General features: G+C 32.6%; 1 protein-coding gene across 1 annotated transcript in view; it reads right to left on the bottom strand.

Annotated features, from left to right (window-relative positions):
- MDGA2 (MAM domain containing glycosylphosphatidylinositol anchor 2) overlaps positions 1–18609 on the bottom strand; it is a 391758-nt gene that overhangs the window by 21335 nt on the left and 351814 nt on the right. The window contains exons 10-11 of the mRNA XM_017889604.1: positions 14573–14728; positions 13949–14107 (exon numbers count right to left, since the gene is read on the bottom strand). Coding sequence (XP_017745093.1) covers positions 13949–14107; positions 14573–14728 — 315 coding nt within the window. The remainder of the gene's footprint in view (positions 1–13948; positions 14108–14572; positions 14729–18609) is intronic.

Here is an 18609-nt window from a genome sequence, read left to right as displayed (position 1 = left end):
TACAGTACTATTTTTAAGAGCCAGATATGAATATATTTTCTATAAATTATAAGAAGAAAGGAAGTAGGGCATTTCAATTTCCACTTATTCCCATTTCTGGTGGTTTACATTTCTACCTGTAGATCTGAGTTACAATCTGGCACCCACGGCCCAAAGGGCATCCCTTAGCAGTTTTTTGCAGTGGTGAGCTTCTAGGGACAACATTTCTCTGATTCCTTTAAGTAAAAATATTCTCATTTCTCTCATATTTCTCATGAGGTATAGATGGCAGTGTTTTTTTTCCAGCATATTAAAGGTGTTCCATTATCTTCTGCATGCTATTTCTAATGTGAAATAAACCATCATTCATTTTTGTTTGTCTTGTACATAGTATGCTTTTCTTTCTCTCTCAGGCCGCTTTGGAGAATTTCCCTTTGTCTTTGGTTTGCAGTAGTTGATTGTGATGAATGTAAATATGGTTTTCTTTAGATTCATCTTGCTCAGGGTTATGCTGAGTTTCTTCTAAGTCTTTTCCATTAATTCTTTTAAAAATTTGTTTTATTTAATCTTATTCTTTTTTTAGGAGATGGGGTCTTGGTCTGTCACCCAGACTGGTGTGCAGTGGTACCATCGCACCTCACTGCAGCCTCAAACTCCTGGGCTCAAGGGATCTTCCCACCTCAGCTTCCAAAGTAGCTCATACTATAGGGACACCCCAACATGCCTAGTTTTTTTTTTTTTTTTTTTTTTTTTTTTTTTTTTTTTAATGAATGGAGTCTCTCCATCTTACTCAGGTGGATCTCCAACTGAGTTCAACCAATCCTTCTGCCTTGGCTTCCCAAAGTGTTTGGGATTACAGATGTGAGTTACCATGCCTGGCCCCATTATTTCTAACAATATTTTCTGCCATGTGTCTCTTTCCTTTCTTTTGCACAATTGGCTTATATATAAGTCAATTATATATATAATATATATATTTAAGTACTTATATATATAATGTAACTTGATATTCTTTTATAGGTCATTATGGCTCTGTTTATTTGTCTTCAATATTTTCCCCTATTTTCTCAGGTTAGAAAATTTTCCTTGTCTTCAAGTTTATTGATTTATTTTTCTGTCACCTCCAGTCTTCTGTTAAGCCCATCCAGTAAATTTTTTTGTTTATTGTACTTTGTAGTATAATTCTTATTTAGTCCTTTTGTATGGATTCTTTCTCTGCTGAAATTCTTTATCCATTCACTCATTTTATTTCCTTTGATTCTTTCAGTACATTCTCTTATTTCATTGAACACATTTATAATATCTTTTTTTTTTTTTTGGAGATGGATTCTCGCTCTGTCGCCCAGACTGGAGTGCCGTAGCGCGATCTCAATCTTGGCTCACTGCAAGCTTTGCCTCCTGGGTTCATGCCATTCTCCTGCCTCAGCTTCCCAAGTAGCTGGGACTACAGGTGCCAGCTACCACACCCAGCTAATTTTTTGTATTTTTAGTAGAGACGGGGTTTCACCGTGTTAGCCAGAATGGTCTCCACCTCCTGACCTCGTGATCCACCTGCCTCGGCTTCCCAAATTGCTGGGATTACAGGCGTGAGCCACTGTGCCTGGCCTATAATACCTTGTTTAAAGACTCTATCTGCTAAGTCCAAAGTTTAACTTTCTTAAGTTTGGTTCCTATGAACTGATACTAACTTTTTATGGCTATGAATCGTATTTTCTATTTATTTGTATATCTAGTGACTTTCAGTGAGTAATGAGCATTGTAAATAGGACATTATAGAGACTCTTCAGCTGTAATCTTTCTCAGAAGGCTATTGGCTCTTGTTATAGCACACTGTTCAGTTATAAATTGACCATGCTGAACTTGTATAGGCTTGGTTTTCCACTACTAATGCAGATCTGTGAAAACCCAAAATTGTTGCCGTAAATTCTCTAACTTTATGGGAGTCAATCTCCAAATCTGTCTTACCTATGAATCTTATTGGGGCTTGCATTTAGGCTTTTTTAGAGAATGTCTAGAGAAGGCCTTTCTCCCAGGTACGATTCTAGCCTTTCTGGTTTCATAGTGCTGCCAGGGGTTTTATGAGATCTCTACACTCTCATAAAGTTTAATGGCTGAGACTTCAATATTCCATGCTGCTCTCCTCTCCGGTCTCCTTGCACTCCCCATCTTTGTTGTGCTGCCAGTCCCACAAAGGTTGCTATAAGTCTTGGTTTTTCTAGTCTTCTACATGTACAGTCTAGTCTTCATGAGGGAGCCCCGTACAGACTTCTGGATTCAACCCTGCACATCTCTTTTCTTTCTGTTGTCCTGACCTACAGATTCCAATGACATCAATTGTACAGTACGCTAATCTTTGTTCCCTGACTGAGTGGGATCTTCACATTCTGCTTGAATTTCTGGGATCTGTGGCAAGGTCAGGAAATTGTCCTTAGTCAGAGAGCTTGACTGTCATGGAGATCAATCCATTACTTTCTCTTTTCTTATCCATTGCAGTCTTACCCTGTTTTTTGGTCTATTCTCTAAAAAATGGTTTCTAACATATTTTGCCCATTTTTATGCTTGTTTAGGGCAATAGGATTTGTCTGATATCATTTACTACTCCTTGGCTTTAAGACGATCTCATTTTGATAACAGATAATTACATAAATTATTAGTAATATGTTAATATATACACTTCACAATAGACATAGAAAATTTCCACATAATGTAGTATATAGACTTATTTATATGAATATTGTACATAAATTCTAATGAGCAGAAAAGACAATATAACATTATCATTAAATGAAATCACTCAGAGGGTAGCCTTCTTAACATTTTGTTGTATGTTGCTTTAGCTTTTAAAGCAATGTATCGTTATATGATATAGTTTATTCTTCCAATTTTTAGAGACATTTTCTTTAATTCTTTACACATAAGACCATATGTATGCATATAATAGAAGTATATAAATATGGGTGTCCACTTTTTAAGCAAAAACTGCATTCTTTATATCACAGCTGAATGACTCTGTCTTCATCTCTAAATCTCTAATTCCCTCAACTTCCTCATCAGGCAAATGATAACTAAATGATGATAACTAGCATAAGTTTTTAGTGAGAATTAAAGTATGTAAACCATATATTATTTCTCATGTAATCAGCACTACATTTCTTATTACATGAAGATATTCAACTAAGGTTTCTCTATTCCTCTATTGACGTGTTAGGTTATATTAATGCACTTTATAATATTGAACTAAATATTATATTGCAGGAATAAAATGTACTTTATAATAGACCATTGACTTTTTATTATAAGGTTGAGTCAATTTGCTAGTATTTTATTTTGGAATAATCCGTGTATATTTATCCATATGGTTCTCCAGTTTTCTTTTTTGATTTTATCTTTCAGTGTCGCATTTTCACTTTTGCTTCAAAATTACCTTCTATCATTTTTCCCCTTTAGGGTCAGAAAGAATCTCAGACTTGTCTTCCACAGAACTGACGTTAATTTCCATAGCATATTTTTGTTTCTGTTGTTTTGTTTGTAATGTCATCTTTATTCTGCTATTATACTATTTAAAGTGTATCACTCTTTTGTGACCTCAGAATTCTCCTTTATATCTAGACTTTATCCAATTCCATCTTTTTCTTGGTCCACTGTTCTCTTATATTCTTTCATAAAGTTCATATTCTTATATGCTTTATTAAACATATAAAGCATATGCTGTACACATTTTACATTCACTGGAAGTAATTCAGTAAGTGTTTTTCACCAGTAGGTGTTTCTTCTACTACATGCCATGTGAGCCAGTTTTTATTCTATGAAATTTTCGTTAGAACCTCATGTTTTCTCTCTCCATTTCTTCATCTTTATTCATTCTTAAGTAATAAGAAGTAATCCTTTGGCATTTTCACCAGACAATTTTGAGGCTTCTCTTATACCCTTTCATATAGAGTTTTATTTCTCTTGGGTTGTATGACCTTTTATTTTGATTTAATTGACAGGAAATATATCCATCCAATCAAGAAATGGACTTTTAAAAAATATTAACAGAATATTTTTAAGACCTATTATAGTTCGCTAACAAAATAGTGCATACTACATGTCTTTCAGAATTCATGCGTTTTATTACATACATGATTTAGTAAAACATATTAATATGTATGACATCTTTCTTATATCAATAATGATAGGGCATTGTGTTAGTAATGAATATTGTTTCTCACTAAAAGAATTCTGTTTGCCTGTGATTATGTGTATTTCTTAACATTTTCTTTTTACACATGTAATATACATTCAAACTTGAGTTATTTCTGTTTGTTGAATACATAATATGTAAAAAATGTTTTGCCTAGGTTTAAAGAAGTCAGGTCTGAATTATCCAAGCTCTTGTTAGGCTTGAGAATAGACTAAATAAGGTATATTCATTTGTGGCTAGATTGAATTTAAAAAGGCAAATTTTACTTGTTTGATAAGAAAAAGACAAAAGAACTACAACATTGAAATAAATCTTTCAAATATAATTTCAATGTCTTATATATATAGTAATAATTATATTATTATCTCAGTCAGTGAATGCAAACTACTTATTACTGGTGTATTTTAGAGGTGATGAGAAAAGCAGTGTTAATCCACAAATGATTTTGGAACTTTTCTCTCAGTAAGTTTCCAGTTCTTAAGTTTATAAAAGAGCAATTCGTGCCAAAAGATATTTAAACTTATGTCAAGTCATCTTGGTCAACAACATTAGAACTTGTGAAATAGAATAAAGCTGTTCGAGAGAAGTTAGATTCAGCAAAGCTGATTCAGCACATTATAGATTTATATAAAAAAAAAAAAAAAAAAAAAAAAAAACTCTGAAGTGAATATGATGGATTGTGTTAATACTCCTTAAAAGTAAGTTTACATCCCCAGAGACACTGTGTTCATGCTTTAGTAGACATCAGATACCAAAACGTATAGATTTAATCATCCCCAAGGATTTTCAATTTTATAGGAATTTTCAAATTCTACAGTTCTAGAATACGAGTTTGAAGAATCTAAGCAAAACTCAACTTTTTCTTTTCCTTTGTTTCTTCATTCTCATCTTTTGATCACCACTCTCCAAAAATCAGGTGCTAGAGCTTAGAGGACTTTAGTCAGCTCTTATATTTAAAGACTGCAGGCAAGGCTGGGCATGGTGGCTAACACTTGTAATCCCAGCACGTCAGGAGGCCAAGGCAGGTGGATCGTCTGGGGTCAGGAGTTCGAGACCATCCTGGACAACATGGTGAAACCCCGTCTCTACTAAAAATACAAAAAATTAGCTGGGCGTGGTGGCGGGTGCCTGTAATCCCAGCTACTTGGGAGGCTGAGGCAGGAGAATTGCTTGAACCCGGGAGGCAGAGGTTGCTGTGAGCCAAGATCATGCCACGGCACTCCAGCCTGGGCAACAAGAGTGAAACGCCCATCTCGAAAAAAAAAAAAAAGACTGCAGGCAAAAATGCTAAATGATGTAAGTGCCATCTTATCTCATGAATAATGGCCAAAACTTTGAGGTTATTCATGGCATTATGCAATAGTCTGATTATTATTTTAATATTATTTAATACATCTTATAATATAAACTATAATTTGCATAAATAATATTTCTCACTAATGTTACCTAGTTCTCTTCTTAAGTTCTTAACATAATTTTACTTTTAATTATTGTACTATAAATATGTATTATATATATTTTGATACATAATTTAAGTATATGTTCTAAAATGTGCATACATATTCCCAATAGAGTCTTGAAATTGCCAAGTTCACATGAATTAATTTATAATTTGGTTTATTCTGAGGTCTGGAGATCACTTGCATACGAATCACATTGTTGTTATAATCAGTAACACACTTACTAATTTGAGTTTCACATTTCATGAAAAATGAGGATGTGCTACAATCATCCAGCTCTAGGCAAGATCTATGTATACTGATAGGTAATTGCTAGCATCATTTGTTTTATACATACATACAAAATGAGAAATTATAAAATCATTATTTTCTGCTTGAATAAAAACAGCTGCACACGCCCATTGATATTATTTTTTCAACATATAATTGCAGTGTTATCCTAAATGAAAAAATGTCAGTTTATTTTCTACAGTTATTACCATTCCTTCTGGTGCACAGGTGAATTTGTACATTAGAGTCCAAAATGTTTTTAAATTATAGCTTTCCTTTCTATTTCTCTGATGTAAGTCAGATCCCTTATGCTGACCTTTTCCCTCTTTGGTTCTATCACTTTCTCTACTCTCCTATAAGCACAGTATTCTCCCTTGTCATACACTGGCTCTGTCCATTTCTCATATTCTTTGACCTTTGTTCTCCTCCTCCTATATAATTACCTCTTTTGGAGGATGCTTTATATTTCTTCTCTTCCATAGACACTTTTATTTTAATGTACTCCTCAGTGTTCTCTCCCTTGTTCAGTCATGCCATGGGCTTGTCCTACATTTTGATACATATTACTTTCAATTTTTATTTTATTCAGAAATTTATTACCTCAAAAAGATGAACTATTTTATGAATAAAAAACTTTCATCATATTTGTATTTTATTCTCTATAGTACCCTAAATACTATAGCCTGTGCAATTCATCTTATTGTACAGAAATTAGTGAATTCAAAACCTAAGGTTAAAAAAAACCTTAATGCCAGTGAAATTAGTTTTAAAAGTTTGGTACACTGGATGAGAAACAGAAGCAGTTAATTCAGTTGCTTACCATCAAGTTAATTGATGAAATAATATTGTCTGTTAATTATGCTGAAAATGAGACTCGTATGGCTTGAAGTAACAGTCTTTCTCAGCTACTGAGTTCTCAGCCTTACTCAGTTCATACATTAATTTTGCTTAAACACACCAGATTTTATTATATACACTGTCTAAGGGACCATCATCAATGAAGAATTAAATAGAAAAAAAATTAATTTAGAAGTAGTTAGTGGTTCAAACCTGGATTCTAAAAAGATAAATGTATTAGAGATTACATATAGTTTTACTAGCAGGTCTATAACAAGTATCTGTAAAAGAGTTTTATTGTAAACTTTTTTATTTTAAGTTTTATTTTAAAAGAGACTTATTGTAATAAGTCATGGCTAGATTCTATCCACCTCCTCAATTTTAAAATACATCTCATTTAGCAAAGCAGTTTACTGAATGAATGTCTTCCACCTATAGCATTATTTTCACATTGACAGCATTGGCATCATCAGTATTAAATATAAACAGGACTTCACTGACAGCATTGACTAATTCTTAACAGAAAGCATGACTTAATATCAACTATTATCAAAAAAGATGGTAGTTATTCCCTAATATCTAAATGGAGAACACTAAGTAGCCTTATCTATCCCCTTGGCCACCTAAGAGTTGTCTTCTGCAAGGAACTTAATTCTGAAAATTTATCAGAATACAAGTACCTTAATATTTTATGTTTATTCCACTGAGATTCTCCCAGAGTCAGTGTAATCAAGGCTCTAAAATAATAGTTCCTTGTCTTAACATTCTTTCTCATATGGCATTTAACTCCACGGAAAAAAAATCCCAGTATGTGAGCTGATTTCCTATTTGAGAATATATTTGATATGTAAGCAAGAATCTTGACATTTTAAATTCTAATCAGAAGAAATACAGTCTTTGACCAAGATGAGAATAAAAATCAAACTCCTAAAATCTTGCAAAACATTATCTTTGCTTTCTCAATATCTTGTATAAAAATATTTAAGTTCCTAGTTTAAAATCCTTGAATGCCAGCATATCTGTTAGAAAGCATTAATCCATTCTTGCCAAACTCTTGCTTAATCTAATAAATCTTATTAAGAGAAACTTAATGAGTAATTTCAGATTCTTTACATTCTAACTCTGCATTAAGTTAGATCATCATAAGGTGACATACCTGGTCCTTAATATTTCAGCTCAAAACAAAATTTGTTTTATCCCTGTATTATGGTTTATCAATATATTAAATTTTTATTTGAACAAGTTTTATGTTTATTCTTTATATGAATATCTTACTAAGATATTACTGATTACATTACTCAAGTGTAGTTTCATAATATGCATTTCTGTTTGCATTAATTGTTAAGAATATGTGACACTTCTGCTTTTCTTTTTGCTTTAGTTGCCAGAGCATGTAGATAAAAATTCAAGTTAAGTCATTTAAGTCATTAATAAACACTTCTTCTCTCTTTTTTATTTTACAATCTATAATGTCTTCATGAAACTACCTTCTATTTCCAAACTAAACTGCATACTTTCAATTCCCTTGTTTTGTTATTCTAGTATATTCAGAAGCAAAAGAATCTAGTTTGGATCGTTCTTTAAATCTATTGTGTAAATGTTGTTTCAGAGAATCAAATATAAATAAATCATGGTTACTGCTCTCAAGAAGTTTACAATTTTACAGGGGTCAGCGTGACAAACATGATAGGTATGCATATCAGGAGTTTTGGGAACAAAAGGAGCAGAGAAGATAGGAAAGAATTTCAGCAGATGTCCCTGAATTGCCTTTTCTTTTTGTTTGTTTGTTTGTTTGTTTGTTTTGTTTTGTTTTTGAGACGAAGTCTTGCTCTGTCCCCCAGGCTGGAGTGCATTTGCGCATCTCAGCTCACTGCAAGCTCCGACTCCCGGGTTCACACCATTCTCCTGCCTCAGCCTCCCGAGTAGCTGGGACTACAGGCACCTGCCACCACGCCCAGCTAATTTTTTTGTATTTTTAGTAGAGACGGGGTTTCACTGTGTTAGCTAGGATGGTCTCTATCTCCTGACCTCATGATCCACCCGCCTCGGCCTCCCACAGTGCCTGAATTGCCTTTTTAAGGAAGGTTATGCATGACTTAGAAGATTAAATAGGAGAAAAAGTACTTATTAAATTAGACAATTAAACAAATATTTGTTTATTAATTTTTTGGGGGGTACTTGAATATTTACATGCAGGGCAGGGTGTTATCATAAGAGACATTATTTCTACTCCCATCAAGCCTACAGTTCATCAGGACAAGGGTGAGAGCCTGTGAAGAAGCTCCAGGCACAAGAGAGCTTATCCAGGAAAACTTCAAGTATGACTGGAATAGACTATGAAGTTAGCTCAAGGAGAAGCCAGAGGGGCATATATCCTTAGGGTCCTGTTACTGCTTTTAGAGAAAGATCTTTACCCTGGAAGCTGTGGACTAAAAAGACAGCAAGAAAATCAGTTAACAAGCGAAATGTAGTATTATGCACAGATGGGGACTCAAACTGGCCATTATATTCCAAAATGGATTTCAGAAACCTAAAGACTGATGTCCTCATCTCCAACCTCTCCAACTGTGTCTATATTGTCAATTACTTTGTGCTCCCATTTACCACTCTCCTAAAGCTAACTCCTCTTGGAACATGTACATCTGTATCTGTTTTGCAGAGAAAATAGAGACTGTTAGGAAGGCAACTTTCATGTTAGCTTGCTGTTATTGCAGCTAGAAATCTATCAGAAGCTATGTTACTATTAATACTTAATTCTTTTTTTCCCACTTTAGTGGAAATGGCATCAGTTTCTCTCTTCAAGTCTCATTTCCCAACCAGAGCTCTAAATTCTCATCTAAGCTTACCCTTTTTATTACCTCTTTTTCCTCTTAAAATAAGACCCCCTACAATTCCACATCTCTCTACTTATCAGTTCTTTTATACTCTCCTGCTTCTTCATTAATGAACTCCTTTGCTTTCCTCCTAATTCTACTATGCTTTACTCCATAGTAGAATTAGCTTTCTAGAGACACAACTTTATTGAACCATTCGTATCAAGTACAGTGAATGTATTCATAAGTGCCTTAATTTCCTGGTATGATATGACCCTTACATTGCACATTCTTTTTTTTAAATAAATGAATAATGTATTTAACTTATTTTTATAAGCTTTTGTCATATCTAGTGATGTCATATGAGATCCCCCCTTTTTTTTGCAAGAACATTAGAAATTCAGTGGATTCTTTGAGAATTGAAATGTCCATTAAGTAGTCACAGGAATGCTGAAAAAATATTTTAGTATTATCAATGGCCATATATTGTATCACTTACATATAAGTCAGCAGGTACTTTAAGGATAACATTATAGTTTTCCTTTGGAAACATGTTTTTTTCTTCAATCAATTTTGATGAAACATTTAACTAAAAAGAAATTGTGCCAGTGTGGCAGAGCTCAACTCAACCTAGGTCCTAGCATGAACACTCTTGGGCATTTCTCTCCCCTTGGGTAGGGGCTTGAATTATCAACTCAGTCACATTAAATGGAACAAGACACACATTAGGGGATATCACTTCAGGGGTTAGGTTACGAAAAATCCTGGACATGCATTCTCTCTCTCTTATTAATGGATTACTTGCTTTGAAGAAAGCCTGCTGCCATGTCATGCGACAGCCCTGTAGAGATGTCCAAATGGTGAGGAACTGAGGGAGGCCTCCAATCAACAGCCAGCAAGAAATCAGTATCTACAGTCCAATCTCTTGTGGGAGCAAAGCCTGCCAAAAATCAAGCAAGTGGGCCTGGAAGTGTATCCTCCCCAAACTGAGTCTTCAAATTATAGCAGGGTCCTTGTCTGAAAGCCTGACTACAACCTTAGAAGAGACCTTGAGCTAAAGGCACTCAGCTGAGCTATACTTGTATTGACCCACAGCAACTGTGAGATAATAAATATTTATTGTTTTAAGTCACAAAAGTTTGGGGAAATTTGTTATACTGTGAATAAGTAATGCAACATATTTGACTTTGGTTCAAAGAGGAATCTCTCTTCTTAGTAGGGTATTGCTAATTTCTGTATTAGATAATTCTGAAACTTCTCAATGGTATACCGTCCTTTAGTCACAGTTAAAAGTGCAAGATTTATTTACAATTATTCAAAAAGTTATAAATTTAATTAAGCTATTAGAAATTCAGGACAAGGCATCTTTAAACCTGGATTTCCAAAAGAATGACTAAAACTGAAAATACAATTTGTAAAACCAGTGACTATAAATGCCTCCTGAGTTTACAGATGAATGAAAATCTGAGAATAATATATGCAAAGAGGGAATGTTGTAACTACCAGCAGATCTCTCTAATGAACTATCTCATCTAGTTTTAACTGATTACTCAATGTCTGGAACAGGTATTTTTGCCTAGATTTTACTAAGCAGCATGCCTGCAGCTTGCTGAGAGGAACCCAAGTAATAGACCTGATACCCAGCCTGCAATCTTCAGTCTGATGAAGCAAAGAAATGACACAGGGGTCAAAATGTAAATGTCAAGAAATGGAGAACTGTCCTCCTAATTTGCCCTTATCCCAAAATAATCAGAATAAAACTAGCAGAACATCAACTGGACATCCATTGACAATAAAGAAGATAAGACTAACAACTGTTAAGTTAAAAGTATATTACAATGATGTATTAAAAGTATTTTTAAAGTATTTTTTAAATTATTTTAAAATAAAGCCCTAAAATGTAGTCTTATTAATAAGGTGAACATATTTTATGACTTAAAGTGATTCAAAATATTGGTCTTGGAAATATTTATTTAAAAATCAATTAAAATATGTGATCCAATATAAATCAGAAGAGGAGAAGGAATGTACATGAAATATATTCAAAATAAAGAGGGAGTATACATTATTGACAAAAGGAAGAATTAGAGTTGAGCTAATCCTACATTAGTAATAATATAGTAATCCTGCAATAAATAAAATGGTTTGGCAATTATGCGATTTGTTTCCTTTCATTGGTTTTTTAAGTGATTCCCAGTTTAGATTTTGTTTCTGAATGATTTTACCTATTTTATGTTTTTTTTCCTGAATCAAATATCTCATTATGCTTTTGCAGAAAATCTAATAACTCATGCCACTACTAAATAAATGTCACATACTTAGCTAGGCTTGCAAAAATCTTCCAACAAGTGTTCCTGTGCAGTAATAAAACAGGCAGACTCTGTCCAGCTTCCCATGTTTGTATTATGGCTTCACTACTTAGCCATATGATGGGCATGGTAACTAAAGTTCTTTGTATTTCAATTTTGTTATCTATGAAACAGGATAATGATTTTAATAAGCACAAATGTTGATCATGAAAATTAAAAGAAATAATCCACAAAGTATCCTAGCCCATGATGAGTACTTCATAAATGTCAACTATTACTTTATTATTGCTATTATTATTGCTATTTCAGAATCAAAGTAACCTAAGATTATGAGTGTCTGCCATCTAGTTGAAGATACTATGTAGGTTGCCTAATTTAACTTAACTACAGCTTTCTGAAATAAGAGTTATTATTCTCATTTTACAGATAAGGAAACTAAGGTTCAGACATTTTAAGTGATTTCTCTAAAGTATTATAGTGATTAAGTGCTACAGCCAAGTTCCTGCCCAGGTCTCCTGACTTCAAGTTTACAGTAGTTTAACTTCTCAGGAGCTTTCTGGCTGGGCACAATGACTCATGCCTGTAATCCCAGCATTTTGAGATGTGGAGGTGGGAAGATTGCTTGAGACCAGCCTAGGCAACATAGCAAGAGCCTGTCTCATAAATAAAAATGAAAATAAATTATAAAACAAAACAAAAAAAACTCGAGTGCTATCCGTTTAGGCTTGTCAGTATACTGTGAAGAATACTAGTTAATACTGTTGGGTATGAGTTTGGATCCCAGCACAACCATTTACTTGGAAGTTCACAAAAACTTCTTGAGGTTCAGTTTTCTCCACGGTAAAAGATGGACAGTGACGTTCACTTTTACAGACTTCATTGAGAGTATTACTTAGCTTAAATAATATGGTGGCTGATACATATTATGTGTCCAATTGTATTAGTTTATATCATATATATTTATACTATTATTTTATTAATTTATATAAAGACACTGATGTAATCCTAACTTCTCAAATTTTACTTCCTTATTACCAGTGCCTTAAGCTTCCCTGTGCTAATCTCTGCTTATTGAAAACATACCCCTTTTGCATACCCAGAGAAATACTCTCGTTTGTATTGATGCACTGACTCATTCCTTAACTAGATATAGATCCATAATCCCTGGTTCAAGCTCTATGCTTCATTATTCAGAATTTTGTCTTATGTTAGAAAGGTGAGAGATTATATCGTTTATATTATGTGATATGTCCTGGAATGATCTGGAGTAGAATCCTGTTATTAAGAACAGTAACATTTTTGCAGCAAATGGTATAAATGTTCACATTCATTTGGATAGAGAATATAAATAGGTTCATATCAGTTCCGCTTATATATCAGGCTAACATGTAATGTCAAATAATTAAATTTTAAAAATTGATATTCAATTCTCAGGATTTTAGAATTGCAGAAAAAGAATGGTAGACCTGCATGATCTTTTTCCCCGCAGAGTTTACTAGGTCTACTCTCAGTGTAATGTCATGCTCTATCTGGCACAGTTGTGCATCTAATCTTATCCTCTATTACTGTACAAGGTCTCTAAAGGAAGGAAATGTGTCTTTATCTTTGTATGCTGTGCAGGACCTAGAACATTCTTAAATCTTACTGGGTGTGTTTGGCATACTTTAAAAACATGAAAAAAATCACACCAATATTTCAAATAGGTGGATGGTGCTAAAAATAACTGTCAATATGGCAGTTTTCATCATGATTAATATGCATTCAGTCACTATTGAAGCAAGTTTCTTTGGAAAGAAGCAGCCTAAATTATGCTGTGTCAATTCCATGAGATCTGGTAAAGAGTTTAACTAATTGATGGTCTACCTGATTTAGAATTCCAAAGGGAGGTAGGTGATGCTCTAAAATGTCAAATTCTAATCTAAATTAGATGGTGGGAAAAACCTCTTGTATCTTATTTTGCAATTTGCAGATAAATCATTTAAAAAGTAAATTGTAGCATTCTTTGACCAAAAATCGTTTTAATGCTGTGTGTTTATGAACCTTTTTCTTCTTAGTTATCATTAATTTTATAAGAATCAGTAATTATTGCTATCTCACCTATATGTTGTCCATACATGTGATAAAAGAAGCTGAAACAATATGCAGTGTTTGTGGGTCCATAAGGGTTTTTGGGAGCTATGCTGAAAACAGGGCTGAGAAGTCGAGCCTTTTCGCCTTCCAATCTGGGTCGTGATGTCTCAATATACATATAAAAACCTTAAAACAGACAAAATAAAGTGTTTAAACACATCATTCTTAGGCATAATGAAATTTCAAATCACTGAGAAGTCTTATAGTTTTCACACAAAATAAAGATGGATAGGAAGATTTGCATCTCATTTATAAAATCTGTATGTGTATATGTAACTAATAGTGGCTTTAACATAAAGAGTAAATGATCTACCAAATTAAAGATAAAATGTGTAAAAAGTTGAGGACAAATTAGAAATTTAGACTTGAATTATCAAAAAATTCCTATTCTCTCTACTATACCTATCAGTGAGTTCTGAGAAAAAATTAATGTCTACAAAGTTTTGTAAATATCTAAATTGATAATGCATGGAAAATTTAATATTTTATTCCATAATCTTCAAGTATATGGCTAAATATTAGTATTTCATATTTATAGCAATTTTTAAAAGTCTCTGATTGCTATGAACACAACAGGTCATTCCCTCATACCTTCTTTGGAGCCACTACGGTCAGCATTAGGTCCTGTATTAGGAGTATATTTTGTATTTCTTGTTGCAGTACTTTGTTTTGTCCAGTCAAAATTATCTGTATCATCTTGAGTGAACAAACAAATATTACCATCTTCAAATCCGCAATGAAATTCTCCTGTTGATAAATTTTAATTAAATTAATACACATACTGCAATATTTTCATAAGAAAAAATAAAATATTACATAGCAATAATAATGAAAGATTGTGATAATGGCATGAGAGCCATAATAGTGAATAAGGTTAAAACTAAACATAAAACCAATATTTAATATCTCATTGAATAATTAAGACTCAATTTTTCTCTAAAATATCCAGATAACTGAAATTAAAGAATACAATTTATGCTTGAATTATTGCTGAAGAATTTTCCCAACTTTCAATTTGTCAGTATAGAACCAATCAAAACAAAACTGTCAATTGGAAAATTACCTTTATTAATTTACCTGAGGGTAGTTTTAAATAGGTATACTTTAAGTTTATAATTTTTCATGCATGTCTGGAGGTGCTTTCAAATATCCATTTGGATAAATGGAAGTGTGTTTAGGGCAAGCTAATAGCAAATTATTTTGAAAAGTATTTATCCTTCCTACTTTATCTGAATGTGGGTTTCCCAGATACTTGAAATTCAGTATGGAAATGAAGTAATTAAAAGACCTTTTAAAGACTTTGAAGAAGGACTGATTTCTTGGATGCCTAACGTATGTTGAGTTCAGGGCCAACACAAGTTCAGAGAAAGACTTTTTCAGTTATCCCTAAAATGTGGGTGGTAGTAATGTTTCTAGGTATCAAAGATTTTCTTACTGCTTGAAAAACCAGGTGTAAATAAAGAAGTTGATAAGGTCCGCTAGATACATTATTAAAGAGTATGTATCCTTGAGAAAAAATAAACATAATGTATATTATTTCACTCAGCCTCATCACAACTCTGTGAAATCACAATAATTCTTACTCATGGGGCTTCACAGAGGAGAAAACGCTGGCAAAGGTCAGCTATTAAATGATAAAGTCAAATGGAATCCAAATTCCCTGGAATTCATAGAGATATAAACACTTAAAGAACAGAGACTTCCGTTTTAGTCTCTCTCCAACCTACCCACAAGGGGTTAGATTTATCAGATACCCTTGGAAATGGAGCCCTGGTTGAGATCATGTACCAATTAATTGAAAATCATTGGTACTTACAAGTAAAAATAAAACAGAAGGCTTTCCCTTTAAATTTAGAGAATGAGTTTATGTTTTGTTTTTGTTTTTTAGACTAAATACTTGCTTTATCTCTTTGTATTTATTTATATTCTATATTCTGGGTAGGTAAGGTTACAGGAAATATACATATTTAAGGGAGTATAAATAAATCTATAAATTTCTGAATAAATAATACTATACATAAAATATTTATTAGACACATATTTATGTCACAGACCTTGTACCAAACAAGACATAACCTTTTGATGCTATCAGTTGGAAAAATAATGTTGGTAACAGCAGTGTAGCAGTATATGCATTTATATACATGCATGTATTTCTTTAACGATATTTTAGTTATGACATGAAATTCCATTAGTTGCTACTCTGGAGTTTTGAATTCCATAAAGGCAACGTTTGATTTTGAATGTTTTCAGTTATTTAATTACATATTACATATGCACAAAAAAAGAGTTACAGAACAAATGTAAAGATTAAGGGTTTCAGTTTATATATCTACTGCCAAGTCTTACTTTTATATGTTATTAAAATTATGTATAATGAATTTTATAACACTGTTGAACCATTTTTTTTTTGTAATTTGAACTTGGTTAAAAGAGAAAATATCTTGTCTTTAAAACCATACAATACTTTTGAGACTTAAATATTTAAGTCTTTCATAGTAAAATTAAGCAATAATGCAGACTATGAAAACTACAAAAGTGTCAGTTGTGCCTAAAATTTTCATAGTTTAGGTTATTTTATATGGTGTAAGTTGTGTATAATATTATAACTAGTGTAATAATTCAAATCAAACAAAGATACTTAAGCAACATCAATAGCTCTTGATTCCTTCTAAGGACATATATCTTTACAATAAATAAACCTATTACTAAAGAAAATTCATAAAAAGTTGGCAGGTAAAATGAAAATAAAACTCACTAGTTAAAACCCAAGAATTTTATGATTGTCCTGTCACTTTAAAAGAGACAATTATAAATGTGTGCAAATACATTTAATCGTTTAAAAGTTTATTTGAATAAAGAATATCTGATAGATAATGATAGTGCAATGAGTTTTACAAACTTTTCAAAAGCCAATGTAATATAAAATACTAGAAGAGTTCATAAGTAGGAGAGTAATAAAGTCCAGGATTTTCACAAAGATGTAGAACTGAGAATTGAGTGGATCTTGAATTTTCCACTGGTTTTCTAATTACAACATGATTTTGGCAGAGTTTCTGGGGCTACATAGAAATAACTAAAGATATTTTAAATATTCTCCATTACGTGGTCTTCAAAATTTTGCTTTATTTGGTCTGCAGAATTTTCCCTGAATCTTTCATAATATGATGAAAAAATAAAAATAAAAACTTAGGAATAAGAAGCCTGATACCCACTGGTCCTTTTGCACCCAGAGACGACGCGACGCTCTTTAGTCCTTAAATTTGTAAAAAATCTAACCTTAAATTACAAATAAATAGCTCGGATTTTAGAATATGTCTTCATAGTCAATTCTCTGTTGATTTAAAATTATTTTCCAGGGAGAGACAAGTTTTAATATATGGAAATATTTTTCAGGTAGATACATATCATCTTATAACGTTTAATATAAAACAAAATAAAAATAACTTTCCAGAAGTCCCCAAATTTAACAATTTTACAGAATTCATAACCTAAATTAAACCAAATACATTGGGGTGCAAGCTAGTGTTCTATAAAAGAAAGTCTCAAACCCATCAAACACCAACTTTCTAAGTAACCATACTCTTTTATAAGGGGAATATAGAAATTCAAAGAAGGAAAATCAAAGAAACGTGTAACAACAATAAAAATGATATGCAATCCCACAAAAGAAAAAAATAATCCCACAGCCGCAGAAATAGCAAGTATTAAGCAGGTTGGCAAATGGCTCCATATTTCAACAGTTAGGAAAATCTATAAACCTCAATTATCAGTATTAAAAAATTGTCTTTATACCCCTATTTTTTGAAATTTAAAATCTACATTTAATGCCAATTTTACTGATTCTGAACCTTTGTGTTTTAAGCCAACTAAGTTACCAATCTTTGTATATTTATAAACATTCTATTTTTGTATTTATTAAATATAGTGCCATTTTGTAAGTTAAAATATACTTACTCAAATGAGGATTTACAGGAGCTACAAGAAAAGCAAAACAAACAAACAAACAAAAAACAACGTTAGCATGGCTTGAATGTCTTTTATAAATAAAAGTCTAATCAGTGTCTCATAGTTCCTTACCAAAACTTAATGATCTTTCCCACTGTGGCCATTGAGATTTATATCTGCAATCCATTTTGTTTTAGAGGATTGAATAGAATCTGCTTTGGAGCTCAGCAATAACAACTTCAAATTACCAAGAAGACCAATGCTAAATAGTACAGGAAATGTTCCTTTTTCAAGGTATAGAGTTTCTGACCTCTTAAATATCTAAACTAATACTAAACAAAAATATTCAGATATCAAAACTGAGGCTGACACTAGGGCAATCTATAATCTAGATGATTTAACAATGAAAACAATTATCTAACAGAATTTCCACTTCTGTTTTTTGCTGATTTCTACTTCTACTGAGAATAAAGCAGAAAGTTAAAGGCACATATGAAAATAAAGCAATCCTGATATGTTGTAATATGTGTACTAAAACGAATAGCTACATCAATGCCTTTTATCTAATTATGTTAAAATATACACATACAAACCCGGGAGGCGGAGCTTGCAGTGAACTGAGATCCGGCCACTGCACTCCAGCCTGGGCGACAGAGAAAGACTCCGTCTCAAAAAAAAAA

This window comes from Rhinopithecus bieti, unplaced genomic scaffold (assembly GCF_001698545.2).
Source record: "Rhinopithecus bieti isolate Rb0 unplaced genomic scaffold, ASM169854v2 scaffold_19285, whole genome shotgun sequence".
In the NCBI taxonomy this organism is placed as follows: Eukaryota; Metazoa; Chordata; class Mammalia; order Primates; family Cercopithecidae; genus Rhinopithecus; species Rhinopithecus bieti.
This window is presented reverse-complemented; position numbering and strand designations above follow the sequence as displayed.